This window comes from Panthera pardus, unplaced genomic scaffold (genome assembly GCF_024362965.1).
Source record: "Panthera pardus isolate Hobbes unplaced genomic scaffold, ASM2436296v1 HiC_scaffold_4, whole genome shotgun sequence".
In the NCBI taxonomy this organism is placed as follows: Eukaryota; Metazoa; Chordata; class Mammalia; order Carnivora; family Felidae; genus Panthera; species Panthera pardus.
The window spans coordinates 19,200,335-19,226,249 of record NW_026526969.1 but is presented as its reverse complement, the minus strand read 5'-3'; the positions used below and the strand labels follow the sequence as shown (position 1 = coordinate 19,226,249).

The window sequence follows — 25,915 nt, the reverse complement described above, 5'->3', positions numbered from 1 at the left end:
TGCGTCCGCGGGACGGTGCCCGGCGCCGGGGCAAAGGGGAGCTTCGTGAGACCCAGAGTCCCGCGGGGGCTTTGGGGGTTGAGCCCAGAAGAGGGCGGGCTTGGCCGAGGACAAGAGCCTCTGGGTCTGCCCCGGACCCTAGTTCCCCTTTCCGCAAACAGAGAAGACGCGGCTTTGGCCAGAGGCCCACAGCCCGGGCTGGGGGGTTCGAGGCGGGAGGCCCTAGTCTCGGGTTTGAGTCCCCCCCCCCCCCAAGGGAACCCCCCCACGCAGTCCTGGAGCTGGCCACAGTCCAGGGCGGGAGGGAGGTCCTGGTGACAGAGGCTCTGGGGGGGAATTGACCCCTGAGCCTCTAGGACCCGTAGTGTCGAACCTCACGGCTCTCTGGACGGTGACCCAATCCTCTTTCCTTGCGGTAGGCATCTGGGACACTACCGCAGCCGAAGGAGGGGGAAGCCAGGGGACAGAATTAACAAGACAGGGCAGGGCCAATTCGGCTCGTTGGTCTAGGGGTATGATTCTCGCTTTGGGTGCGAGAGGTCCCGGGTTCAAATCCCGGACGAGCCCGTGTCTCTGCTGTTTTTTTTTTTTTTTTTTTTTTTTTTTTTCTTCCTTCTCCAGATGGTCAGGTTGTTGCTGACAAAGGGACCAAAGTCCACTCAGGGCCAGGAAGGAGCAGGGACCCAGAGACCCATCACTCCACCTGACAGTGACTAAAAGACCTTCCAGCCTTCAGAGCTGGCCTGGACCTCCACTCACTCTCTGCTTAGGGTGTCCTTGTGTCCTCTGCTGTGCCCAGCACTGGGGGCCCCTTGGGGGGACCCGTCTGAAAACAAGGTCCAGAGTTAGCATCCCAGACTCCAGGTATGAGGGCATACTCCTCCCTGGCCAAGGGAAACCGAGTCAGTGTGTCAGGCAAGCGAGGGAGAGAAGTTAGAGCCACCAAGGATCACCAACCAAAGGGACTTTTTTTGGCCTAAGGATGTTTGTCTTGCTTTAGATGTGAGGTCTCAGATTCAATCCAGGAGGCCTTTCTGAGGTAGGCAGTGTGGGGCCTGGCTGTGCTGTCTTTTCAGACCAAGAGGGAGGGATACCCCTGGCCGACCTGGGGTCTTGAGCCCTCGGTGTTGCGGATGGTTGAAAGGCTGGGCTGGGTCAAGGCACCACTCAGTCATAGACAGGACCCTCAAGTGGGACTGGGCTCAGGGTACAGCCACTTCCAAAGCAATCACCCCCAAACCTCCGCCCCGAGGAGCCACCAGCATGAGTTCCCTGTGACGCCAGCGACCTCTGCCCCTAAAGCACCCAAAGGTGGTGCTTCGGGCTTGAGTCTGCGATGGGCGGAGGCACCTTTAGAGTATGTAAAAATGCCCAGGGATATTTAAAACTTTTGAGGGAAACATCAATCCTCAACATCCATCAGACACCGCACTCTCTGAACACTGACTTTGAACTTTTGACGATGCTATATTTTTGCAACGTTGGACTTCCCACAGTATCCGCGCGAGCAGGGCAAGAGAATCAGTGTGGAACAGGAACCGTGCGAGGCAGTACGCAATCTCATCCCAAGGTTGGAGAAGCCGTACACGGCCCGCCCACTGCACATATCCCAGTAAAAAAGAATTATTATTTAATAAGAAGATAGGGCAGATGAACATAAGGGAAGGGAAACCAAAATAATATCAAACAGGGAGGGGGACAAAACAGAAGGGACTCATAAATATGGAGAACAAACTGAGGGTTATGGGGGTGGGGGGGGTGGAGGGGGTGGGGGGGCTGTGGGAGGGGGGATGGGCTAAATGGGGGAGGGGCACTGAGGAATCTACTCCTGAAATCACTGTTGCGCTATATGCTAACTAATTTGGATGTAAATTTTTAAAAAGTAAAAAATAAAATTAAAAAAAGTAAAAAGAAAATGGGGTATCGGGCTGGCTCAATGGGTAGAGCATCTGACTCCTGATCTTGGGGTTGTGAGTTAGAAAACGAAAAGGAACATAAAATTTTTTGGAAAAAAAAGAGTGTTGAATGGTGTCCCCCGACTACCGTGGCCACCCAGAACCTCAGGAGGTAGGGTCTTTGCACATATAAGTAGATACAGTGAGATCCTGGAGTAGGGTGGGCCCTGACCCAACGACAGGTGTCTTTATAAAAAGATTATATGAGGACACAGAGGCCCGTGGAGGGAAGAAAGCCACTGTGACAGTGGAGGCACAGACCGCAGTGATGAGTCTAGAAGCCAAAGTTGGCCAGAGCACCAGAAGCTGGAAGAGGCGAGGAGGGGTTCTTCCCTGGAGCCTTTAAAGAGAGTGGGAAAAATGGCCAGCTGGCACCCTGACTTTAGACTCTGGTCTCCAGAAGCGTGAGAAAATATATTTCTGTTGCTTTAAATCGCTCAGGTTGTGGTAACTTCTTACAGCGGCCACAGGAAGCTAATAGAGACACTGAGTTGGTAAGAATTTTTTCCAAGAAGCGACGAAGGTGTATGGACCTAAGTCCCTAATAAACTGAGTTTCCTTTTCCCCTAAGAACACCAGGAAAGATTACTGAGACTAAGAGTGCCCTGAGTGAGAAATAGAGGGGGCTTCTGGCAGATCCCAGGGTCCAGAGGAGGGGTGTCTCCCAGCGTAACCTGGGTCCCCACCACAAAAGAAAGAAAACACAGTCCTGTCAAACACTTAGCGGGGTCTTTTCACGAGCCTAAACCGTTGCAAGAGAACACAAGAAAGTCAGCTGATGGGAAGCACATACCCTCCTTCTCCCTCTTCCCCAAAATAGAAAACGAAATGCCCCCTGTCTGTTTCCCTTTCATTGGGGAGAAGTGAAGGAAAGCTGACAGGCCACCAACCTCGGGGTGGGGGTGGGGGAGGGAAATTCTGCGCAGTCCCTCCTCAGGCACTGGAGTGGCCCCGATCAGGAGCCACCTCCTGGGAGCCCCACTCGGGACCTAGAGAGTCACCCCCAAACCCACACTGACACCGAGCTCTGGGTTTGCATCCTGTTCCCCGGTCAAATGTGATAGCGCAGGTCACTGTCGGGTTACTAATCTAAGAAAAGATATAGCTACGTGTCTTCTTGGGCCAGCATCCAGAAGCTGGCTGGTGGGCCCAAATATTTACATTGCTTCACAGGAGCACAGAGACCGTGCAAGGCTTCGGAGAGCCACGCAGCCACCTCCCTGGTAGCATCTACCTGAGATCGTTAAAAGCCTCTTTAAATGGCGGATCTGCGAAATACCTTCCCTGCGTTGAGTTGTCTTTTGGCCTCTTTATCAGGCAAAACCGCACGCCCGGCGTGGGGCTCGAACCCACGACCCTGAGATTAAGAGTCTCATGCTCTACCGACTGAGCTAGCCGGGCAAGGACAAAAACTGGTCCTACCTCCCTGCTACTCAAAGTATTAAAGGCAGGTGCTACAAGTCGAGGCAAAAGCGCATCTTGCTTCGGGAGAGGCGGTGCGCGCATGGCTGCCCCCAGAGAAGGAGACTGCAGGGAGGTGGGCACCTAGGGCGTGAGGATACTACAAATAAGGAGAAGTAGGCGGCTACCAGGGGTGGCTCGTTGGTCTAGGGGTATGATTCTCGCTTAGGGTGCGAGAGGTCCCGGGTTCAAATCCCGGACGAGCCCCATCCTTTTCCTTCTCCTTTCTCAAATCCCCCCAGGGCCCTGTTGAAGTCCTGGGTCCCCAGCCCAGAGCCACCTGCAGGAACAAATGCCACCTGATGTACCGTCGCTCCCGCGGCCAGAGAGTCCTGAACTTGAGCTCGACATCGAATTGGGGGCCTACAGAGAGAGATGTCCAGGAGCAGCCGCGCCACACAGACGTGAGAGGCCACGGCTTCAGCCAGGGACTCGGCCCTTCACCGGCCTCCAGCCGCTCCTGCACTCCCAGGTGATTCTCTTCCCGGCCGCCAGGGGGAGCGCTGAGCCAGCACGGCGGCTGGGCTGGGTGGCCCGGGTCCTGCGCCCGCGGGAGTGGCAAGGGGACCCAGACCCGGCGGGGAAGCCCCGCCCCCCAACTATGTTCCCGAGGAGCCAGACTCTGGCTGACGGCCAGCATTGCTTCTTGTGTTAATTACCAGTGCGGGCCCGGGGAGCCTCCGGGGACACCTCCCCCTCCAACCCCCTCCCCCGCCTCCCTGCGGTCACCCTGCCCGAAGGGGAGCGTCTGGTGGCGGGCAGGGCCTGCCCAGAGCGCGCAGCTCTCGAAATGGACACTTTGACTTCAGCCCCGGGTTCCCCTCACCTCCCTTTTCCCTTCCTGGGACTTGAACAAAACCTGCAGGGCCCAGGACCCGGCAGCAGCCCCGGAAGCCTTGCTTTACTACAGCCTCTAACGTTGCTCCAGCCTTCTCTTTGTCTGGTGGGATGCCCCACCTCCCCCCAGCCAGGGGGTGACAGCAGAGGCCTGGTGGGGAGCCTAAACTCTCGCTCCTGCCCCGCAATAAGGACGCCCCACCTTGCGTGAACTGGGCCCCCCAGGCAGCAACAAGGTAGAATCTTCTTTTCCCATGGGGGGGTGGGGGGGGCGCGTTGTCAGAGGAGCCCGCTGAATCAGAAGATGTACATGAGATCTAGAGTCTCAAAACATAACACCAAACTTGTCCAAACACGACGGAGCTGCAGACCACTGGTCCTACTAGGAACCAGGAAAATCCCAACTTGAAGGAGAAAAGATGAGTGAAAGACAGGGACACAGATTCTGGAACCATCTGAAAAGGAGAGGTAGAAGGCAGCCATCCTAAAAATGCTGGAAGGAGCTATAAAGAACGCACGTGAAACAAAATTAAAACTTGGCAGTCTCAAAGATATAGAAGACATAAGGCATAACCGCATGGAAAACTTAGAGCTGAGAAATGTAATAGCTGAAAGAAAATAGCGTAATGGTTGGGTGACAAACAAAGGAACGAGACGGAGGAAAGACTCACTGAACAGGAAGACAGAAAGGGAGGGAGGGAGGAAGGAGGGGGGGAAAGAGGGAAGGAAGGAGGGAGGAAGGGAGGGAGGGGAGGAAGGAAGGAAGGAAAGAAAGAAAGAAAGAAAGAAAGAAAGAAAGAAAGAAAAGAAGGAGCCTTAAGGTTTTGCTGGGATTTTAACAAAATATCTAATGGAGTCATTGGAGACCCAAAAGAGAAGAAATATGGGGCTAAATGCATTAGAAGAAATAGCAGCTCAAATTTATCTGTGTATTTTTCATTCTTATTTCTAACTAGGCTCCACACCCAACATGGGACTTGAACTCACAACCCTAAGATCGAGAGCCACGTGCTTTACCAACTCACTTAGCCAGGTGTCCCTGTTTACGCCTTTTTTTAAGAACAGACTTTATTTTTTAGAGCAATTTTAGGTCCGCAGCAAAACTGAGCAGAAATACAGAATTCTCAAACCTCTCTGCCCCCTGCCCCGCACAGCCTCCCCCATTTGTGTATTTTTAAAACCTGTCCTCCTCCACTTTTTAATTTTAAAGCGCATACCGTATAGCCTCAACCATAAAAGCTTTTCGTTTTGGGGTGGGGAGCAAATACCTCTGCAAGTAAAGTCCTTTTGTTTTCAAACACCCTCAGTGCCTTGCACGCACCCAACACCATTACACCATGCACTCCGTGTTCTGTTTTCCCCAGTCTGTGTGCCGGCTCCCTGCTGCCTCCTTCCTCCTGTCTACACTGGTGAGCTGTATTCAGGATGCGGGCCAGATCCGCACACGCAGTTGCGGTGTGGAGTCTGGAATCTCAGCGGATCCTCAGCAGAGTCACTGAGCCACCCCGACTCCAGGGTTTGGGGCGGGGGACGAGCAGAGAACTGCTGGGTCCTACTCCCAGCCTACTGTTTACCTAAAATTCCTCCTTGCTCTGGAGAGGGGGGTGCGGTGGGGGCTGCCCCAGCCCCAACCCAACTGGGGCTCAGACATGCAGACACACTAGGACCGAACCTCTGCGTCCAGGGACACCTTGCTCTTGCCCCTGAAACCCGGAGACTGGATCCCGAGGCAGCGAGCGGGAGGCAGGCACCCTGGGGTCTCCCAACCCGCCCCCACCTGCAGCCGACCATGGTGGGGGGCAGATTCAGCAGCTCAGGGTTGTCCAAGGGCAGACCAAGAAGGTTTGGGGGCAAAATATATATATATTTTTAATTTTTTAATAAAAATAAATTGATTTTTGATAATTCAAAGGAAGTATAGATGGGAATTTTCCCGCGAACGAGTGGAATCTGGTGGGTCTAATAATTATTTTAAGTTCGCAGGTTTGTCTGATTATGTGAGGGAGGACGGGTCCCGCTGTCACTTCCCCATTTCCTGCCACCTGTCCATGTGTGGCGGGGTCAGCTGGCTCGGGTCCGCTGAGTCCCGTCCATGCCTCAGGGCTCCCTACGGCTGCCCGCGGAGCCCATCTATCTGGGCTCCCTACGGCTGCCCGCGGAGCCCATCTATCTGTGTGTGTGTGTGTGTGTGTGTGTGTGTGTGTGTGTGTGTGTGTGTGTGAGGGTCAGGGTGGCCCCTCAGCCTCCACCACTCGGCTCCCCGCTCCCCACGCCGGGCTGGGGACGCCGCCCTTTCTGAGCAGTTCCCACACGCAGAGTGCCCCGAGGGACTCCAGAAGTGGCCACGTCCCCATTGTCCCCAAGACCTGAACTGCTTAGCCATTTTGACTTGTCTGCAGCCCAACAGATTCTGAAACTCAGCCGCAGCACCTTGCTTATGGCTGCCCGGCTAGCTCAGTCGGTAGAGCATGAGACTCTTAATCTCAGGGTCGTGGGTTCGAGCCCCACGCTGGGCGTCCTTTTAGAAAGAGACCGCTGAGCAGTTCCTGTTCCTGGCATATTTGGTTTAGGTAAAACCTCTTGGGCGCACCAAACCCATCGGAGGTGATGAAGGACACCCACTCCTTACACAGCCGCTTTATTCCTCAACTTCCTCTTTGAGCAAAGCAATCTTAGAAAGCAGTTCTTCGGAGATTTGGACCTGGCTACAGGAGAAAAGCCACCACGGTCACAGTTTTCTCTTGGGTTTACTCAAGGGAAGGAGCCACAGCCATCACCTGCACGACCGAGGGACGCCACGGCAGGATGCCACGTGCGCGGTGGTGACAAGCTCAAGTTTTTGCTAAGTTGTCCCTTTGGGGGTCAGGGTGTACGTGGGACTCCAGGGCACGATCATCACTCAGTGGGGAGGCGCTCAGGGCAGAGGGCCCCGGACCACTATGAGTAGGGGAGGGTGACAGCCTGGGGGGTCATGTCCACGCGTCCTGGTGATTGCAGCGCGCCCACTGCCAAACAGCCCCAAAAGCAGGGCTCGACTAGGATTTGGGCCTGGGACCTCGTGCACCCTAACGGAGAATCAAAGCCCTAGACCAAGGAGCCACCCCTCCGGCTCTGGCTCGTTGGTCAGGAACTGTCCCCACTTCCTGTGGGTGTCAGAGAAGGGTTTGATTCAGGTCTCCATGGACAGGAGAATGGCAGGGGTGGGGGGCAGCACTGCCACACGCTAAGACTCCAAGGCAGCAAGTCCCAGTCTGGGTTTTGGGGTGGCCGCTCTTCCTGCCAATGGGAAACTGAGGCTATCGGCTTGGGAAAGCTCCCCAGACCCTCCTTCTGTCACCACACGCAGGGCCGGGCTGTGGAGTGGAGCTGAGAACAGGTTTTGGACCCCGCACCCTTGGAGCGGGACCGTTCTCTCTCCCATGGGACCCCACCCCTCCCAAGCCACTGGAGGGACCCACCGCTCTGACCCAAGTGTCACCTTCTGCCCCCAGGCTCCAAGACGTGCATCTGCACCCCGCTCGGACCCAGATGGAAGCTGAGTGTCTACAGGTGGAGAAAGGATGAGGAAGGACGTCAAGAAATTTGGGGAGCCCTCAGGGGAAACCGCTGCCCGTAACCAGGGTCCAGGCGTCCCCTTGTCCACTGAGCACACCTGGACACCGGCCTTGGGGCCCAGACCTGATCCGGCCACCGTCTCTGGTCCGTCCCTACAGGGATCTGCTGGGGCCTCCGTTCATGCCCTGAAAAGACTGCGAGGAGGAAAGTGTGGGCTCCTCAGGGACGTGAAGCAGAAGAGAGAATGTGCCCTCCTCCCCAGGGACCTTCCCCGCGGAGCCCCGGCCAAAGCTCCCTCCAGGCCTGGGTGTGAAGGTGCGGGGCAGACCCTGAGCACTGGAGTCAGGAGGGGTTAAGGCAGGCTGGAGGGAGGGATGCTGCTGGTTCCGGAAAGAATTTGGGGGAGGAGCTACTGGGCCGCTGGGGGTGGTAGTGGTTTCCCCATAAGCGACGGGAGTCTTCAAGGGTTCTGGGCCTGCTCCCCTCAGGGACCCCAGCAACAGGGGGCATAAAAGGGGCAGCCAGCACGCACCGCCCTGGGGCTTGCGTGAAGAAAGCAGAGGCTGCCTGCGTCAAGGGGAGGCCACCGGTCTGCACGTGCAGAGGGCCCTGGCCCCGCTGCCGCTCGCCTGGTGAGGGCTCCGGGCCACAATCCCCAGGCCGGACTTGATTGAGATCAGGAAGCTCTTCCCAGACTGGGGGGCCGCTGAAATGTCCACCAAAGCCCCCCACCCTGCCTTTATTAACCAGGTCTTTTCTATATTCTGAAACTTTGACGTCTGGGGCCTTGTTGACCCTGGCGGGATTTTTCCCTCCCAAGGTCAGCCAATTCCTAGAGATTAGCAAACGACTCTTAAAGGGTGCATTTCCGACGCAAGCCAACTGGAGACCACAGCGCCCGCCCCCCCCCCCCCCCCCGGTCGCCTTTTGCATGGGGCTCTCAGACTGGGGGTTACTATGCACCTTCCAGAATCACCCCAAGGCCAGGAAACAGACAACTAGGGACAGCGCCTATGTCCCAGAGGCAGCTGAAGTTAATTCAAACCAGCTTCACCCAAACCAAGAGAAAGGCTCTTGCCCACAGTTTCTCCTCACTTCCTGTGCTTCCTGACTACCCAGTGCCTCCCCTGTGCTGTCCCCACACCCAGGGGCCAGCCGTGCCCTTCTCAGGAGCTGTGGGGAATAACCCGACTTTTCAATGGCTGCATGCGCCGGTCCCACCATACCTGAATGGTAATAAAACCTATTGAAACCCTGCGGTTCTTCCAAGGTGGCCGAAGCGCCCCAGGCCCAATTTCCACTGTGGTTTCCTTCCTTCCCTTGTCTGTGGAAGGCCCTTCTGGTAGCCTCTCAAGAAAGAAAAAAATGTCTACAAACATGACCTTTCACACTCCAAGCCAAAAGGGAAGAAGGCGTCCAGACTCAGTCGGGTCCTCGCCCCCCATCCTGGGACTACCTGGCGTGTGCAAACACGCACAAGCACGCAGACCAGGTCTCCTGCTCAATGACAGGTGAGACTGGCCTGGGGGGAAGTGAGAGGGCGACCAGTTTCTCTGATCCCGGACCTCCTGAGGCTTCACGCATCGTGACCCTCCGAAAAGACAAAGACGGGCTCGTCCGGGATTTGAACCCGGGACCTCTCGCACCCAAAGCGAGAATCATACCCCTAGACCAACGAGCCGTCCCACGATGCAAGTCGCGAGGTCTCTCCCTGGAGGCCTCTGTCCTGGGCTCCGAGCTCCCGTCCCACCAAGTCTCGGCTTCTTGGTCCCTCGGAAAGGTGCGCGGGGCGAGGTTTCGGTTTCGATTCCGGAAGGGGAGAGGGTGGGGCGAGGAGGGAGCGGGGGACCCGCCGGCCCCCGGACCCTCTCCCCGCCTCCCCTCCCGAGCACGACGGCCCCGCCCCTGCCTGGGCCCCCCGCCCGGAGCCACCAGAGAAGCGAGTCTGCGGGGCCCGGGTGAGCACGGCGAGGTCTCACGTGGGCCCCAGCCCAGAAATTTCCCCCAACGCGGGACCCAAGTCCGGGACCCTGAGAATGAGGCTCGGCCGGCCAGCCCCGCCAGGCCTCCAGCCGCTCGGGAAAGGACCCCGGGGCTCCTGTGCTCCGCCGAGCCCCCTCTGGACCCGGGCTCGGCCCCTCGCAACTGGGGAACCCCGAAGCGGGGGTCAGAACCGGGGTCGCCGCTCACTTCTTCCCATCTGCAGGTGCGCGAACGCTCCCAACTTTTCTTTCCTCTTGCTCTAACACGGGGTCCAGCACCCACCTGGGAAGGAGGGTTTCCCCGGCTTGTCCCCTCGGCGAGGCCCGCAGTCTTCCCGATTGCTCCTTGCCGCCAGCCCTAAAAAGGGCCGAGGGTTTCAAAACGAGGGAGCCTCCGTGATTGGAACCTGGCAGCTCTCCACCCTAAGCGAGGATCACAGCGGGCTCCTTACCGGCCGTCTCCAGTGACACTCGTCCCATGCTCTTGCTCCAGACTTGCCGGCTCCCCTGAGCTACTGGGCCACACAGACCCACTGACAGGACAGGACGGCACACGGTGACCTGGCCGCGCCCTCGCTTCTGGCTGAAAACAATCCGCCACTTCTGCGTTCCACTGCCCGGGGTGCAGCGCGCACAGGATCCAGAACCTGTCCTTACCAATTTTAGAACAGGAAAGTTCTGGGGTACCTCAATCAGCCTGTGGAATAGCGGTCCCTTACGACTGCCCGGCTAGCTCAGTCGGTAGAGCATGAGACTCTTAATCTCAGGGTCGTGGGTTCGAGCCCCACGTTGGGCGTAACTTTTGAGCCAGCTTGACACAAGGAAACAGGTGACCGGGTCTGGTCTGTATAATAGAAACTAAAACTCTTCCAAAGTGGAACATGAGGATGGTCCGGGGAGGCTAGCACAGCAGAGGGACCACGGAGGAACTTCACAAAGGCAAGATGCATTCGTGTTTTATGTCATTTATATATATTTATATATATATATTTATATATATATATATATAGTGTGTGTATACTATATATTTATACTATACTATACTACTTATACTATATATTATATATACTATATATACTACATATATAGTATATATAGTATATATATGTATACTATATATTTATTACTATATATATACTATATATTTATACTATTACTATATATATATGTGTGTGTATATATAGTAATAGTATAAATATATATAGTATATATATAGTAATAAATATATAGTATAGTATACTATATATAGTAATAAATATATAGTATAGTATACTATATATAGTATATATATATAGTAATAAATATATAGTATACATATATATACTATATATAGTATAAATATATATACTATATATAGTATATATAGTATATATAGTATATATAATATATAGTATAAATAATATATATAGTATAAATATAAATAGTATAAATATATATAGTGTGTATATATATATATATATATATATATATATAGTAATTTTAAAAAGTTGCCATTTACACAAAAGTTCCATATACAGCACACACAGCGGAGAGAGCCTCTCTCAGTAGTTTCCCTGCTAGGAACCTCCTTGAAGTTTGGAAAGATCTGGGCAAGGGCTAACCAGGCCAAAATAAAATAGCTCCCAACCTAGGACTCGAACCCGCTGCTTAGGAGTTTAAGTCTCAGCTCTAAAGGCTGAAGGAGGGCTACGAAAGAGTACTTGGAGTGGATTTCCAGCTAAAGGTGGAAACTCACTGACTCTGGCCCTGAATGGAGGCCTGCATGGGGCCCCCATTCTGTATCCCCTCGCGGACCCTCCCTTTCTCCAATACTGTCCCCCCTGCCATCTGAGGCTTTCCCTCCTGGTGCGGCAGGGAAGTGACAGGGAAGAGACCGTCTGTCCAGCCCTGTCCCAGCTCCTCTCCCCTTTCTAAGGTAGAAAGAAAATTGGAAATCGCGGGATACTCCGAGTACATGTCGGGGTCCAGCTCCCACCAGAGCAAGCAGCCAGGGAAGAAGTATGGCTTCCCTTCTGTGAAAGGGTAGGAGAGCCCAAAGGATTGACGATGCCAGTCCTGATCACCACGCTGGGTCGTCTGGGTATCTGGGGTTTCCGGGGGTCCGTTCCTCCGGGTGCCTATGCTGCTCTGGCATCCAGCCACCCCAGGTCCCGGCTCAGGAAACCGAGGCTGCCGTGGGGGGTGGGGAGTGGGCTGGGGAGTGAGGAGGCACCTGCCGGGTACCACTTGGCGCCGGGCTGGGGCTCCCTACCCGTCCCAAACAGACTGTATGTATCAGAGTTCTCCGGGGAAACAGAACAGAGTGGGGGCGGGTGGAAGCCTGGGCCCAGAGACTTCCAGGTTGTCCACGCACCCGGCCTCAGCTACCCCCACTCCAAGTCTCTGGGTCTCACGTCTTCCCTCCCAGCACTCTGACATTGGCCTAGGAGGGTCACCTTTTCCTCAAGATCTGCTACTTTCACACTGAGGCCCCCAGCCTGCTCTTGGGCTTTGTTGGCCGAAGGGCAGGTGGGTTGCTTTGGGTTCTGCCAAAGTGCTTTGAACGGGTGATTAGTTGACATGCGTCTGTCGTTCTTTTGTGTCCGTGCGGTAAAGCTACTCAACAACAACCTAACCGAAGAGGCGAAAGACCTGGAGTCTGAAAAGTACAGAACACCGATGAAAGACATTCAAGATAACACAAAGAAATGGAAAGAAATTCCATGCTCCCGGGTAGGAAGAACAAATATTGTTTCAACGTCTATACAGCCCAAGGCAATTTACACATTTAATGCAATCCCTATCAAAATACCAACAGTATTTTTCATAGAACTAGAACAAAGAATCCTAAAAATCCTAAAAGGCTCTGAATAGCCAAAGCAATCTTGAAAAAGAAAAACCAAGCTGGAGGCATCACAATTCTGGACTTCAACTTATAACACAAAGCTGTAGTGATCATATGGTACCGGCATGAAAGTAGTCAGAGATCAATCAAACAGAATAGAAAACCCAGAAATAAACCCACGATTCTATGGTCAGTTAATCTTCGACAAAGCAGGAGTGGATATCCAACAAGAAAAAGACTGTCTCTTCAACAAATGGTCTTGGCAAAACTGGACCACTCTCTTACAGTATACACAAAAATAAATTCAAAATGGATTAAAGACCTAAATGTGAGACCCGAAACCATAAAAACCCTGAGAACACAGGCAGTGACGCTTTTGACATCAGCCGTAGCAATTTCTTTCTAGATACATCTCCTGAGCAAAGGGAACAAAAGCAAAAATAAATTCTTGGGACATCATAAAAATAAAAACTTATGCATAGCAAAGGTAACAATCAACAAAACTAAAAGGCATCCTATGGAATGGGAGAAGGTATTTGCAAATGACATATTTGATAAAGGGTTAGTACCCAAAATACATAAAGAACTTATACAAGTCAACACCCCAAAACCAAATAATCCAATTAAAAAATAGACACAGGGCAGCTGGCTGGCTCAGTCAGGGGAGCTTGCGACTCTTGATCTCAGGGTTACGAGTTCTAGCCCCATGTTGGGGGTAGAGATTACTTAAAAAACAAAATCTTTAAAAAAAGATTTTATGTATTTATTAATAATTAATAAATTAATAAATTTATTTTATTTATTTTTAAATAAAAAATGGGCAGAAGACATGAACATTTTTCCAAAGAAGACAAAGAGATGGCCAACAGAGACCTGATAAGATGTTCAACATGACTCATCATCGGGAAATGCAAATCAGAACTGCAATGAGCTATCGCCTCACACCTGTCGGAAGGGCTAGACTCAACAACACCAGGAACACCAGGTGGTGGCAAGAATGTAGAGAAAAAGGAACCCTCCTGCACTGTTGGTGGGAATGCAAACCGGTGCAGCCGCTCTGGAACACAGTATGGAGGCTCCTCAAAAAGCTACAAAGAGAACTACCCTATGACCCAGCGATTGCACTACTGAGTAGTTACCCAGGAACACAGGAACGCTAATTCAAAGGGCATACATGCACCCTGATGTTTATAGCGGCGTTATCTACAACAGCCCAAACTATGGAAGCAGCCCAAGTGTCCATTGATTGATGAATGGATAAAGAAGATGTGGTGTAGATGCACCGTGGAATATTACTCGGCCATCAAAAAGAATGGAATCTGGCCGTTGCAATGACCCGGATGGAGCTCGAATGTATTACGCTGAGCCAAATCAGTCAGAGACAGACAAATACCATATGAGTCCATTCACATGTGGAATTTAAGAAACAAAACAAGCAAAGGGAAAAGGATAAGAGAGAAATCAAAAAACAAACTCTTAATTATAGGGGACAAACTGATGGCTACCGGAGGGGAGAGGGTGGGGGCAACGGGGGGGGGGGAGGGGGGGGGGAGGGATAGGGTGATGGGGATTATGGTGCTCACTTGGCCTGATGAGCGCAGGGCGATGTATGGAAGTGTTGAATCATGATATCGTACACCTGAAACTAATATTACGTTGAATGTTAACTAAGTGGAATTAAAAATGGAAACTTACCAAAAAAAGACAACAACAGCCGCATAATCCCACGGTCTTGACCAGCTCTTTCCCGCTGTGTCTGTGAGGCACCCGGAGACATGGGACAAGGGCAGTTCACTTCCCAGCTCCTCTGGTCTCTCCCCGGTCAGCACAGGCCGGAAGTCTCGACACCTGCTCTGCATTTCTCAAAACCCTCCCACCACGGGTGCTGTGTCCTCCGGGCCAGGCGGCCAGCGGGTGGTTCCACTTTAGAATCTCATTCTTAGAGTCCGGCTCCAACCGTTGAAGGACAAGTTTCCCGGAAGCAAGCCCGAGGCAGGGATTCCTGAGTAATGGGTTCATTCCTGAACACGTTCAGGAAGCAGGACAGAGCAGGTGTGCTGATTAGAACGCTGCTATCGCCGGCTTCCAACTCACCCTTCCAGACCCTACCTGGTGATCGCTTTACCAGCCAATCCCTGTTAGCTTTGGCCCACAGGAGGCATAGACTGAAAGGCTGGAGGAGGAGGAAGGAGTCCCTGCTTCCTGTTTTCTGTTCCCGCCACCACCACCCGTTCTATCCAGGCAGCAACGGTTCATCCCAGGAATAACAACTGAATCGAGTTTGACATTTCCGCACACTCACAGAATCAGCCTCGTCACGGCTCATTAGAGACTCCGGCACAAGCTGCCTGAGGTCCACGGGACCGTCCTCAGAACTCAGAGACACCCATCCCAGCTGAGAGGCACTCTTTCTCCAACATCTGCTTTTCAGCTCCTTAAGGCCCTCTCCAAGCTTCGATTTTTAATAATCCCCAACCTCTTCCCTTGCCCGCCCCCCCCCCCCAGCCCTATAGGTGGTAACTGTTTTCGGCCTTCTTTACTGCCCCATTAGCAACTCTTTGTATCTAGTGAATCATCGTTCATTCAATCACGGTTCATTAAAATAACAGATGGCTTTTTCTTTTCTCCCCCCAGGTTCGTTGAGATATCATTGACAAAAACCGTGTATACTGAAGGTGTTTGATGTGATAGTTTGATATATGTATACATTGTGAAATGATTACCATAATCAACACAGGGTAATCGTGAATGAACACATGCATCATCTCACAAGGTCAACGTGTGTGTGTGTGTGTGTGTGTGTGGTCAGAACACTGAAGATCCACTCCCTTAGCAAATTTCAAGCATACGATACAGTATTAACTATCATCGCCATGCTGTATATGAGATCCCCTCACCCTATTCGTCTTACAATGGAAGTTTGTGCCCTTTTACCAACCTTCCCTCTTTCTCCCCAACACCCACGGATGGGTTTTCTGACTGCTGCCTGGACCCTGATTTGGTAATGAATTTGGGCTCAAATGCCACTGAGCTCCTTGCCAACGGGAAAGGGGTTGCTGGTAATCCACGGCACGTGGTGGCATCGAGATCGAGCCGCACGCCACCTGGTCGGTTGTGATGGCGTGCTGACCAAAGCATCGCCCTGAAGGGACCCTGCGGCTGCCGTCCTATACTGTCCGTGGCAGTAAAGGTGATTCTGAGGATAGTGGCATGAAAGGGGTTCTTCTGGGGGCGCTGGTTGGCTCACTGAAAGAAAATGACAAAACCAGACCTTTCAACCTTCAGCCCAAATCGTCTCTTACAGCTGCAGGGCTGATACGGCTAAAGATCAAACACATAGGTAAACGGTGCACGTTGCAGAATGACAATGGAAGTTGGGGTTCCCAGCCTCGGGACATCTATTGTGTGAAAGAAATGGCGACGGTGATGCAGAAGTGGAGCCCAAGGCATGGAGACCTCTGGGGGGGGGGGGTCTCGAATGCCCCCAGCCACTTGGAGCTTCCTTGCCAGCAAAATCAGCCTGGAATCTGCGGAGAGTAGCCTTCCTGCGCTTGAACGTGCCGTCTTCATCTCAGCTGGAGCGGCGGTCTCGCAAGGGGAGGCCACGCCTCCGCCAAGCCCACGCCCACCACCCTTGCGAGCCGTGCCCCATAACCGCAGTCAGACCAGCACGCTGTGGGCGGTGAGGACAAGAGCTGACCCCGGAGGAAATCCCTTAGACACCAAAAGAATTGGCAGTGGTGTTCCTGTATGCCAGCAGAAACCCAGGGGATCTGTGTGGGAATGAAGCTAAGGGTGTTGGAGCGAGCAGGATGAGATCCGATTTGGCTTGCGGCTGGTGAATTTATTGACCTGGGGGGGGGGGGGGCACTTCCCAGAAAGCCCGTATTTAACACGTTACCCTGTGCGGCTGACTGTGGCTCTCTTAGGTTTCTTGGTTGGTTGGCTCAGCGTTGAGCTGCGTGGTAGCCTATGTTTAAGGAGACACGTGTGAGAACTTCATCAAGCAGAGAAAGGAAGCCAAAGACAGGGAGACGGCAGTGCTGGCGGGGATGTGTCACACACGACGGGCACAGCCGCCCCCCCGCCCCCGAGCGCCCGGAGAACATTCCTCTCAGTGAGGCATTGAGAAATGTCAGCGAGGGAAGCGGGAGCAGCAGCACCCTTGGATAGCTCTGTGGTCCCCATTCTCTTCAGGTCGCCCACGATGATAGGAGACAGGCACTGAGATGAGGTCCTTGACTCCAGTGGGGACAACGGGGCCCCGGATGTTTGGGAAAGTGGAAGAAGCAAGGCCGAAGCTGGAGGAACAGAGGAGTCTCGTTCGTGGTTTCTAAAGGCAAAAGAGAACTGTATTTTTTATGTGTTTATAAAGCTCCAGTGGTCATCCTTTCTACGGCACGTGGAATAGGAGGCTGATTTTACTCTGCTTCCTGTCGCGAAGTTTGGGAGATTCTTACCTCGGGATGAAGACAGAGATTGCATGGATTAAAAGGAGAGAAACTTCATCTTTATCTTTTTTTTTAAATGTTTGCTTATTTTTGGAGATAGAGACAGAGCATGAGCAAGGAGGGGCAGAGAGAGGGAGACACAGGATCCGAAGCAGGTTCCAAGCTGTCACCACAAAGCCCAATGCGGGGCTTGAACTCATGAACCGTGAGATCATGACCTGAGCCAACGTCCAAACACTTAACTGACTGAGCCACCCAGGGGCCCCAAGAGAGAAAGCTTTATTATGGGTCTATTTCAAGCATGCACTAAAGCAGAGAAATAGTATAATGTGTCCTGCCCCTCAGTTTAAGCCATTGTCAATTCACAGATAGGCTTGTTTCGTCTACACCTCCATCCAACTCATTATTTTTCCCTAGCTTTATTGAGATATAATTGACAAATAACAATGAAATATATTGAAGGTGTACAATGTGATTGTGAAATATTTACCAATTATTTACCAATACATTTGTGAAATATTTACCACTGTGAAGTCAACACATCCATCCGTTCATAGTTACTTTTCCTGTGTGCGTGGTGACAAGGCTCCAGATCTCTCACAGCAACTTTCAGGTATGCAGAACATATTATTAACCATAATCAGCACTCGGTCCGCTGTTTTAAAGCACAACAGTTGTCATATAGTTTAATCTCTAAATGATTGGATCTGTTTATAAAAGATAAGAACTCTTAAAAATATATGAAACCACAATAAAATTAATACACCTGGGAAAACGAACAATTATTCCTTTATATTACGAGAAAAGGATGCTAGAATGGATGGTTATTTGAAACATTTGAACGACGCAAGTATTCTTTTGTGAAAGCTGGAAACGCGCACCCCCTTATTAGAAAATAGAGTTGCAGTGAATTGTCAGTAGCTTAGGTCTGCGTCTGGAAAAACTCCAGGAGCTTGCTTCCTCCACTAGGGAATTGATTCGGTTTTTTCTTTGGCAGAGGTCTAAAACTTAACCCCTCGTACCCCGGGTGGGACTCGAACCCACAATCCCTGGCTTAGGAGGCCAATGCCTTATCCATTAGGCCACCGGGGCCGGCGGCAGATGCCTCGTAATGGTCCTAGACCAGTCTCTCGGTCACCTCCCCGTGGTTCCCACAAATGACGCACAGCCTCCCCGCTCCGTCCCGGCCTCCGTCCTGCCCCTCAGCACCCGCATTCACCCGGCGCTCACCCGCTCCTGAGCGTCCTGGGACCCCCGGAGGGACCGCGCACGCGCAGATGGAGCCTAAAGAACCGGGGCCACAGGTTGTCAGCTCAGCTCTTTGGCCTACGGTGTGATCCTCGCTTAGCGTGCGAGAAGCCTGGGCGTCAAAGCCTGTGCGAGCCCTTTCCTTCTCCTTGCGGGAGAGTCCGGGCTCGTTGGTAACTATCGATTAGCAAGAAGGAGCTGGCTATGCAAAACGTCGGAGAGGAGAGGACGGGGGTGCCAGCCGGGAGAGTGGGAAAAGCGCCGTCCCTGTCCTTGTCCTCCTCCCTACACTGGCCCGCAGACAAGAGGTATTACCTGGACTCAGGTCTCCGCGGTTTTAACAGAGCTCAGTGGCCTCCCTAGTGGCCCCGTATCTGACCGGCTGGCTGTGCCCGTGAGGATGAGAGCCCAGCGTTAGCTTTCCCACCAGAGGATGGGTGTTCTTTCTCACCTCCAAAATGTTGGTCCTAATGAAGCTTCAAACCACCGAAGCACCACAAACACGGTAACACCCCACATGACCCCAGGGTACCTGCGCGCACCTTCCGGAATGTGGGCTCCGGCTGCCACTGCCCCAGCGGTCACCAGGTGGGAGGAGGTCAAGTCACCTAGGTGAGCTGGCTTAGCCAGAATCCTTTGGCAAGAACACGGTTCCTCAAGTGGAGACATTTTTTCCCCAGGTAAAATGATAACCCAACCCTGGGCATATTGTTTATATTTAAACGTTTAAATATACATCCACACTAGTCATTTAAGGGTACACTATCATTGCAAGAAATCCAAATAAGCTATTAGATTTTTAAAACATTTTATTCTGTTAAAAATGTGTATATAACGCTATAGCCAATTTAGCCATTTTTAAGCGTACAATTGAATTCAGTGGCATCAGTTACATGCACAATATCATCCAACCGTCACCAGAATTTCCAAAACTTTTTTTTAATCACGATAATCTATTATAGTTTGGAACGCACTTGTCTCCTGAGTCCTTGGAACAATTCCCGCGCCCCCCGCGCCCCCCGCGCCCCCCGCGCCCAAAGGTCCAACCTCTCATCTGTTACAGCTCTGGTCCTCAGGACTGTATTCGTGCAGCCAGTCCCTAGTGGGCCCCGGGACTCGCGGCCGGTGGCTTCAGGTTCCGGCCACCGGTGGGCCTCGCAGCTCCTCGGGGGCGCGGGCGAGCGGACCAGGCGCTGCCTCCTGAGCTCCGCCCTTGCAGGCGCGCGGCGGCCGCCGAGGTGCCGGAGGGCGGGGCAGCGGGCGGGGCACCGCCCAGGCGACCTAGGGTTTCGCGGAGGGCGCAGTCCCGACCGAGGGAAAAGGCAAAGCGGAGGGAGAAAAACAAGCTGCGCAGCGACCACGAAGGGACTCGAACCCTCAATCTTCTGATCCGGAATCAGACGCCTTATCCATTAGGCCACGCGGCCCCGCCGGTGGCGCTCCCACCGCGTTTCTCATAAAGCTGATTCAGGCGCCTGCGTGTTGTACCGCAATACGCATGCTCCTACTGGCAAGGAGCTCCGCCCCCTCGGGCTCTATGTGGGCGGAGCCGGGGCCCGGCGCCGAGAGGAGCCCAGGCGGCTCCGCGAGAACCGCCCTCCCTGACTTGTGCTTACGAGTTCGAGCCCCGGTGAGGCCGCGCAGGCCCTTCCTGCCCTAACAGGAGCCTTTGGAGCTCTTCCCCCGCGTGGCCCCGGAGCGCGTTGAGTCGGGAGCTGCCCAGCGCTCCCCAGGCCCTGTTTCCCCTCATTCACAGTACCGATCCACCTGCAAGGCTCGGTCCAGAGTGTCATGGCTCCAGACTAGACTCTGACCGCGTCTCCCGCATTTCCGCGGCCCCGGCGCGGGGCGCCGCCGGGGTGCGGGAGCTGAGACCGCGACGTGGGCCCCGGCTGCCCCTGCTCGGAACATCCAGCCCAGCCTGGCCCGTGCTGGGCTCCTCAGGCCCTCCGCCCGCAGGAAGGAGGGCCCAGCCTGGCTCCCGGGAGCACAGATGCACCCTTACTGGGTGCCGAGCACCCTGCCTGCAGTCTCCCGCTGCCCCGCCTCCCCGCGAGCGGACGCCTTCTCGGTCTTGCACAGACGCCGGCCGAGCCCCCGCCCGGGCTGTCGCCCCACTGACAGATGAGCAACGGGGGGCCGCGGGTGGAGTCGGCGGCGGCGCCGGGCTGTGGCTCCCACCGGCCGCACCCCCGGGGCAGCGGCGCGCGGTCAGGCCTGCAGGCAGAGCCGGCGCCTCAACGAGCTGCGGATCTCCAGGCAGGCCTTGCGGCGCTCCGGGCAGTCGGGACCCAGCACCTCCAGTTGACACACCCGCCGGTTGACCTGCGAGGCCCACGCCAGTCAGACCCAGCCACGCTCCACTTGGCCTCAATCTGAGGGGCTTCAGGGGGCGCCCGGGGGGTTCAGCCGGTTGAGCGTCTGACTCTGGTTTCCCCTCTGGTCGTGATCTCACGGGTCCTGAGATGGACCCTGCGTGGGGCTCTGCGCTCACAGCTCGGACCCTGCTTGGGATTCTCTCTCCCTCTCTCTCTGCCCCTCCCCCGCTCGCTACTCTCTCTCTCAAAATAAATACATAAACATGAACATTTTTTTTTTTTAACCTGAGGGGCTTCAGTTCCCTGCAGGTAGTGAAATTATTCAAACAAGCCAATCAGCTCCTCCTGCGGGAAGCAGGGGGCACCCCCCCCCCCCCCCATAAAGCCTGCGGCCCACAGCCCCTGCAAGTTCACTCTGCGTCTGACTGCAACTCCCAGGGGCCCCGCGTGACAGGCGGGTTCTCCCCCCCCCCCCCCCCCCCCCCCCGTCTCCTCCTCCACGGCGGAAAGGGAGTGTATGTGGCTAATAACTGCCGTCCATCTCGCCCCGCCAGCGCCCAGCACCGAGGGGCGAGTGTGGCTCACGGACAGAGTTAAGAGATGGCGAGAAGGATGAACCCAGCCCCCCTCCCCAGGGCTCTGCCTCTCCCCCGACACACCTCAGTCAGCAGCTCCAGAACTTCTCTCCCAGGGTCAGCTCTGAAGACCTCCACCAGCGTCTGGATAAAGTCTGAGCCTGTCTCATCCCGATAGGCTACACAGCCTAGGCCAGAAGACCAGGGTCAGAGTGTCAGACTCGGGACAGGACCGCGGCCTTCCAATCCCCAGGGGCTCTTTGTTGGGGGAAAAGGGGGGTGGGGTGGCAAAGAGACAGGACCCCAGGGGTCTGGCAAGGGGATGTTGCAAAGAGCAGGAACTTCTTGCTTCTGGAACAACTTGTCGCTTGATATTTGTGGACTGAATACACAATTGCATTGAACGTGGAACACATATTCACTGTGAACCTACCACCTTCTGGGCACCGGGCAGAGGCCTCACGGAACCTGCAACCCTCTGTACAGTCAGCTCTCAGTATACGCTCACCATCATTACTATTATTATAAATAATAGACATGGGAGGAAGATGGCCTAACTGAAAAGGGGCTAGTGCCCCTGTGCCCCAACTGCCACGCCCTGGCTGTCCCTCAAGCCACTCCAGATGTCCAGCCAGGATGCAGGGCCCCGTGTAACAGGGCTTCTTGATGACCCGTCCCCTTACCCTCGGCAGCTGCGTAGACCGTCAGGATGTCTGCTTGGTCAGAGCTCCCTGCAGTGGGGAAGGGAGAGCTGCCTGCAAGAAAGACCAGCATTTACCCAGCACCCTGGGACTCTACCAGCCCCGGGGCTGCCCCCTCAGTCCGGCTCAAGGACACCCAGGGCAGTGGAATGAACACAGGGCGGAAAAGGCAAATCAGAACTGCAGTCTAAAAACAACCAAACAAAACCTCAAAGCTCAGCCCCATCACGTATCGGCTCTGTGACCTTAGAAGAGCTATTTCACCTTCCTGACTCCGAGGTTGTTTCGAGGCTCAAGCAGGGGAAGAAGCCCTCGATTTTCAAAGGCCCTTGCAGTTTAGGAAGGTTTTCCTTCCCAACCTCTTGGCAAAGCCAAGAGGATGCTGGGGGCGGCAGGCCCCCAGCTCAGAGCCCTGGAAATGCAGGCCAGAGAGGCCACCCAGTAGCCCCCGGCCAAGCCCAGCCTCCAGAAGGAAGGCACGCCCACCTTGGGCATCAGCATAGATCTGGAGGACATCGGCATGCGAGGGGGGTGGTGGGTGATGCCCGCAGCCAGCGCCGGAACCAAGGGAGACCTGCGGGGCCCACACCGGCGTCCCTATGCCCTGGAAGAGGAGGGGACACACAGGCCCTTTCACTGAGCAGACACCTGGGGGGGTCTCCAGGGGCCCATAGCCCACCCCCCAGAACTCCAGGGCAGCCCCATGAGACTAGAAAATCCAGAGCAGTGAACAACGAGAGCTGAGGGTGAAGTGCTCAAGTTGGTAGACTTGACTTCTAGGAGAGGCCCGGAGAGACCCGGAGATGGGACAGGTAAAGCACCAGCGCTCAGGCTTCCTGAAGAAGGTGGACAGCAAGTCCTGGGTCGCCGAGGGCTGGGTGTGGGAAGCTAGGACGGGAGGAGGCAGGTGGGGGGTAGGACCCCACTCACCCCCACGGCAAGCCTGAAGCAGAAAGACCTTGGGGCAGCCGCACAGGGCCCTGCAGCGGCTCAGCTCCTGCACCAGGGCCTCTGGCCGTACCTCCCGCCCGTCGGCCCCCAGCAGCTGTCCCTGTGGCCCCCCGTGGGCCATCAGGGCCACAAGGGCACAGCTCACTGGGGCCCTGTGGGCGTCTAGGCACTCCCGAAACTGGGCCAGCTCCTCCTGGAAGGCCTGGGGTGGGGACGAGATTGAGGCCTGGGCCAGGGCCATTGCCTCCCCAATACCTGGTGGCCCTCCGGGGAGGCTTCTCCAGCCCCCGCCCACCCTACTTACCACCTCCTGCCCACCTCAGGCCACAGCGGAAGTTCTCTTTCTAACCCCCCACTGCAACACAAGGCATGGCCCAACTGGAGGTGACGTGTGGCTCTAGCCTCTTACAGCTGGGCCTTTGGCCCCAACGGGGAAGCTGCTCCAGAAAGTTAAGACGCGTGAGGGGCAATGAGCTGACGGGTGTCAGGGAAGGAACCCGAGACCCTCCCAGGAAAAGCTCGAGGGTGCAGCTGGGGCCTGGAGCAGAGGAGTAGAGGGTCAGCCAGTGTGGGAGGCTGCAGGAGCCCTGGAGACTGGGCGCCCAGAGGCAGGGGAGTGAGCTCCCCACGCCCGCAGCAGGAAGGACTGAAGGCAGACAAGGGGCGGGGGGCCCGGGAGAGAGTCGCTGGAGTCCTGGGGTTGGGGGCGCCCTTCCTTTAGGGCACCACCACACCTCACCTGGGCCGTGGGGTCTGTCCTTAGCGTGGTCTTGAAGCTCAGGGCCTGGCACAGGGCCCCCAGCGCCTCCACATCGTGCTGGGCCCCGGGCCGGCCGTGGATCACGGACAGGAGGAGGGCGGCCCTGGTCCCGGACAGGTCATACGGAGCGGTGGGGCTGGGTTCTGGCTACGGACAAGCACAGGAGCGTTCGGCGTGGTCTGCGGGCTTCCCAGCTCCTCACCTCCCCCACCTCAAGTCTCCCGGAGCCTCTCTCCCACTCGCAACTGCTGCCACCTGGTTCACCCCACGCCGTCCCCCTCACCTCGGGCCCCCAGGGCTCCACGTCGCCCAGGCACAGTGCGCCCCGCAAGGAGCTCCGAAGGACTGGACAGTAGGTGGCCTCGGACTCTTCAGCTGTCCTGCAGAAGACCTGGGGGCGGGGGTGAGGCCAGAGAACGCCTCAGGGGGCTGCTCCACGGGGGCGCGGTTCCGGGAGGGAACAGGACGCTGGCTTCAGGGAACAGCTTGGCCGGCTCGCGGCTCCTGCAGTCTCTTTGGGGTCCCCTACCAGAATTAAGGGAGGAAAAGACAGACGAAAGAAGGGGAGGGCACAAAGGGGAGGTCCTAGTTGAGGTTCAACATCGGGGGCGTCCTCAAGTGGAGAGCGGCCGTGCCATCCACGGCACCACTCCCCGCCCAGAGATGGGTGCTCCCTAGAGCAGGTTGGAGCCTGTCTGGGAAGGCTCACCGTGGGGGGTACCACGTGGCGAGGGTGCCAGGCAGGGGAAAGCTGTGGGGCAGAGCCAGGGGCCACCCCTCACCTCCAGGGTCACCCAGCGGCTACCCAACTGCCCAGGGAGACCTTTGGGCCTTGAGCCCAGACCAGACCTGGATCATTCCCAACTCTGGCCTCCAGGGACCCCCAGTCTGACAGGACAGTCGCTGCGCGAGTGTGAACAGGGGTGGGCAGAAGTGCAAGCCAACTGATCTGTCTAACAGGCTCAGGACAGGACAGCAGAGCCAGGGGAAGTGACTGGCACAGCCCCCCTCCCAGGGACTCCCCTCCAGACCTGGGCCCCTGACCTCGGTCAGCAGCTGCAGCAGAGACCAGTGAGGAAAGCGGCCACACAGCTCGCTCAAGCCAGTGAGGAAGGCTCCGGGCTCGGGGGCAGCTGGGTGGAGGAACAGCACGTTGGCCAGAAAGGTGGGTCTCGGCCCCCCTGCCCTCCCCACCTCTGCTTTGCGCTGTCCCGCTGCCAGGGTCCCTGCCCAGCCCACTCACCCCCAGGAGCACTTGAGAGCAGAAGGAAAACTTTGGGGCGGCCCCAGAGGGCCCCACAGCGGCTCAGCTCCCGGACCAGCTGCTGGGGCTGCTTCAGCTGCCCCCTGGGGGCCACCAAGGCCACTAAGGCACAGCCCACAGGGCCCCCGAGGGCATCCAGCTGCTCCCGGAAAGCGGCCAGCTCCCCAAGGAAGCCCTAGGGCAAGAGCAAAGGCCGGGCCTGAGTCCAGGGAGGCCCAGCAGCAGGGGTGGTGGTGGCGTTGGGGTGGGCGTGGAGGCGGGAGGCAGGTGAGGACTCACCTGGACAGAGGCCTCCCTCCTCTGGCAGCTCTCAAAGCCCAGGGTCCGGAACACGCCCTCCAGGACAGCGACTATAGAGGCTGACACCTCAGGGCTGCTGAGGGTCAGGGCCACCCTTGGGCCCCGCATGCTGTACTTCCCCTGGGGAGGCAAGGCCAGAGTTGCACTGGGGTGGGGCTCCGCTGAGAGCCGGGAACAGGCTAGGCCAGGCAGCGCCCCGGCTACCTTTCTTCCCAGGCTCTCTCGAGCATCTGCGATCTGTGAGGCCACCTGCAGGGTCCCAGCCACCAGGAAAGCCATGGGGGCCGGGTGGGGGCTTCCTCTGAGCACAGAGCTTACCCCCTGACCCCCATGCCAACACCCTGGCTCCCAGTCCTTGCCCTCCCCCCTCCAGCCCTGTCCTATCAGCTCTGTTTATGAGCTGAGCCGGACTCTGCCCCTTTCCCTGGAACCCTGGGTCTCGGGCTCCACCGCCCCAGGGCCTGCTCTGTCCCCTGGCCCCAGCGGGCTCCTCTCTGGCTGGCATTGGCACACCCTCACCTGAGCCGGGAGCATATGCCCAATCCTATTCTTAGCTCCTGGCCCACCTCCTATCTGATCTCGTTACACGGGAGTGTCTCCCTTCGGAGCCAGCCACCAGCACCAAAAACGTCCATGCCCGGCTTCCGCCAGCCCCCACTCTCTCGTGCACAGCACCCACCCACGTGCACACTGCAGCCTTGAGCACAAGGGTGGGAGGAGGGGTGAAGGGCGC

General features: G+C 55.7%; 1 protein-coding gene, 1 long non-coding RNA gene and 8 other non-coding genes across 10 annotated transcripts; 4 read left to right on the top strand and 6 right to left on the bottom strand.

Annotated features, from left to right (window-relative positions):
• Positions 1 to 495: 495 nt before the first annotated feature.
• Positions 496 to 567, top strand: TRNAP-UGG (transfer RNA proline (anticodon UGG)). Its single transcript has one exon. It is a non-coding gene; the product is annotated as a tRNA-Pro (tRNA).
• Positions 568 to 3,283: 2,716 nt separating this feature from the next.
• Positions 3,284 to 3,356, bottom strand: TRNAK-CUU (transfer RNA lysine (anticodon CUU)). The gene has a single exon. It is a non-coding gene; the product is annotated as a tRNA-Lys (tRNA).
• A 195-nt stretch (positions 3,357 to 3,551) lies between these two features.
• TRNAP-AGG (transfer RNA proline (anticodon AGG)) lies at positions 3,552 to 3,623 on the top strand. Its single transcript has one exon. It is a non-coding gene; the product is annotated as a tRNA-Pro (tRNA).
• Positions 3,624 to 6,696: 3,073 nt separating this feature from the next.
• On the top strand, positions 6,697 to 6,769 carry TRNAK-CUU (transfer RNA lysine (anticodon CUU)). The gene has a single exon. It is a non-coding gene; the product is annotated as a tRNA-Lys (tRNA).
• A 2,648-nt stretch (positions 6,770 to 9,417) lies between these two features.
• Positions 9,418 to 9,489, bottom strand: TRNAP-UGG (transfer RNA proline (anticodon UGG)). Its single transcript has one exon. It is a non-coding gene; the product is annotated as a tRNA-Pro (tRNA).
• A 1,024-nt stretch (positions 9,490 to 10,513) lies between these two features.
• TRNAK-CUU (transfer RNA lysine (anticodon CUU)) lies at positions 10,514 to 10,586 on the top strand. The gene has a single exon. It is a non-coding gene; the product is annotated as a tRNA-Lys (tRNA).
• Positions 10,587 to 14,164: 3,578 nt separating this feature from the next.
• On the bottom strand, positions 14,165 to 17,111 carry LOC128774721 (uncharacterized). The gene is made up of 3 exons (XR_008419137.1): positions 16,778 to 17,111; positions 16,516 to 16,584; positions 14,165 to 15,860 (listed from the first exon to the last, which is right to left on the bottom strand). It is a non-coding gene; the product is annotated as an uncharacterized LOC128774721 (long non-coding RNA).
• Positions 17,112 to 18,084: 973 nt separating this feature from the next.
• On the bottom strand, positions 18,085 to 18,157 carry TRNAR-CCU (transfer RNA arginine (anticodon CCU)). Its single transcript has one exon. It is a non-coding gene; the product is annotated as a tRNA-Arg (tRNA).
• Positions 18,158 to 19,104: 947 nt separating this feature from the next.
• Positions 19,105 to 25,660, bottom strand: LOC109278219 (caspase-14-like). The gene is given in 12 exon segments (XM_019468391.2): positions 19,105 to 20,638; positions 21,291 to 21,394; positions 21,890 to 21,961; positions 22,394 to 22,436; positions 22,438 to 22,511; positions 22,838 to 23,060; positions 23,598 to 23,765; positions 23,902 to 24,009; positions 24,663 to 24,751; positions 24,862 to 25,057; positions 25,162 to 25,302; positions 25,387 to 25,660. Coding segments are annotated over 12 exon segments (1,407 nt in total). The 5' UTR covers positions 25,462 to 25,660; the 3' UTR covers positions 19,105 to 20,524.
• TRNAR-CCG (transfer RNA arginine (anticodon CCG)) lies at positions 19,668 to 19,740 on the bottom strand. The gene has a single exon. It is a non-coding gene; the product is annotated as a tRNA-Arg (tRNA).
• Positions 25,661 to 25,915: the final 255 nt, after the last annotated feature.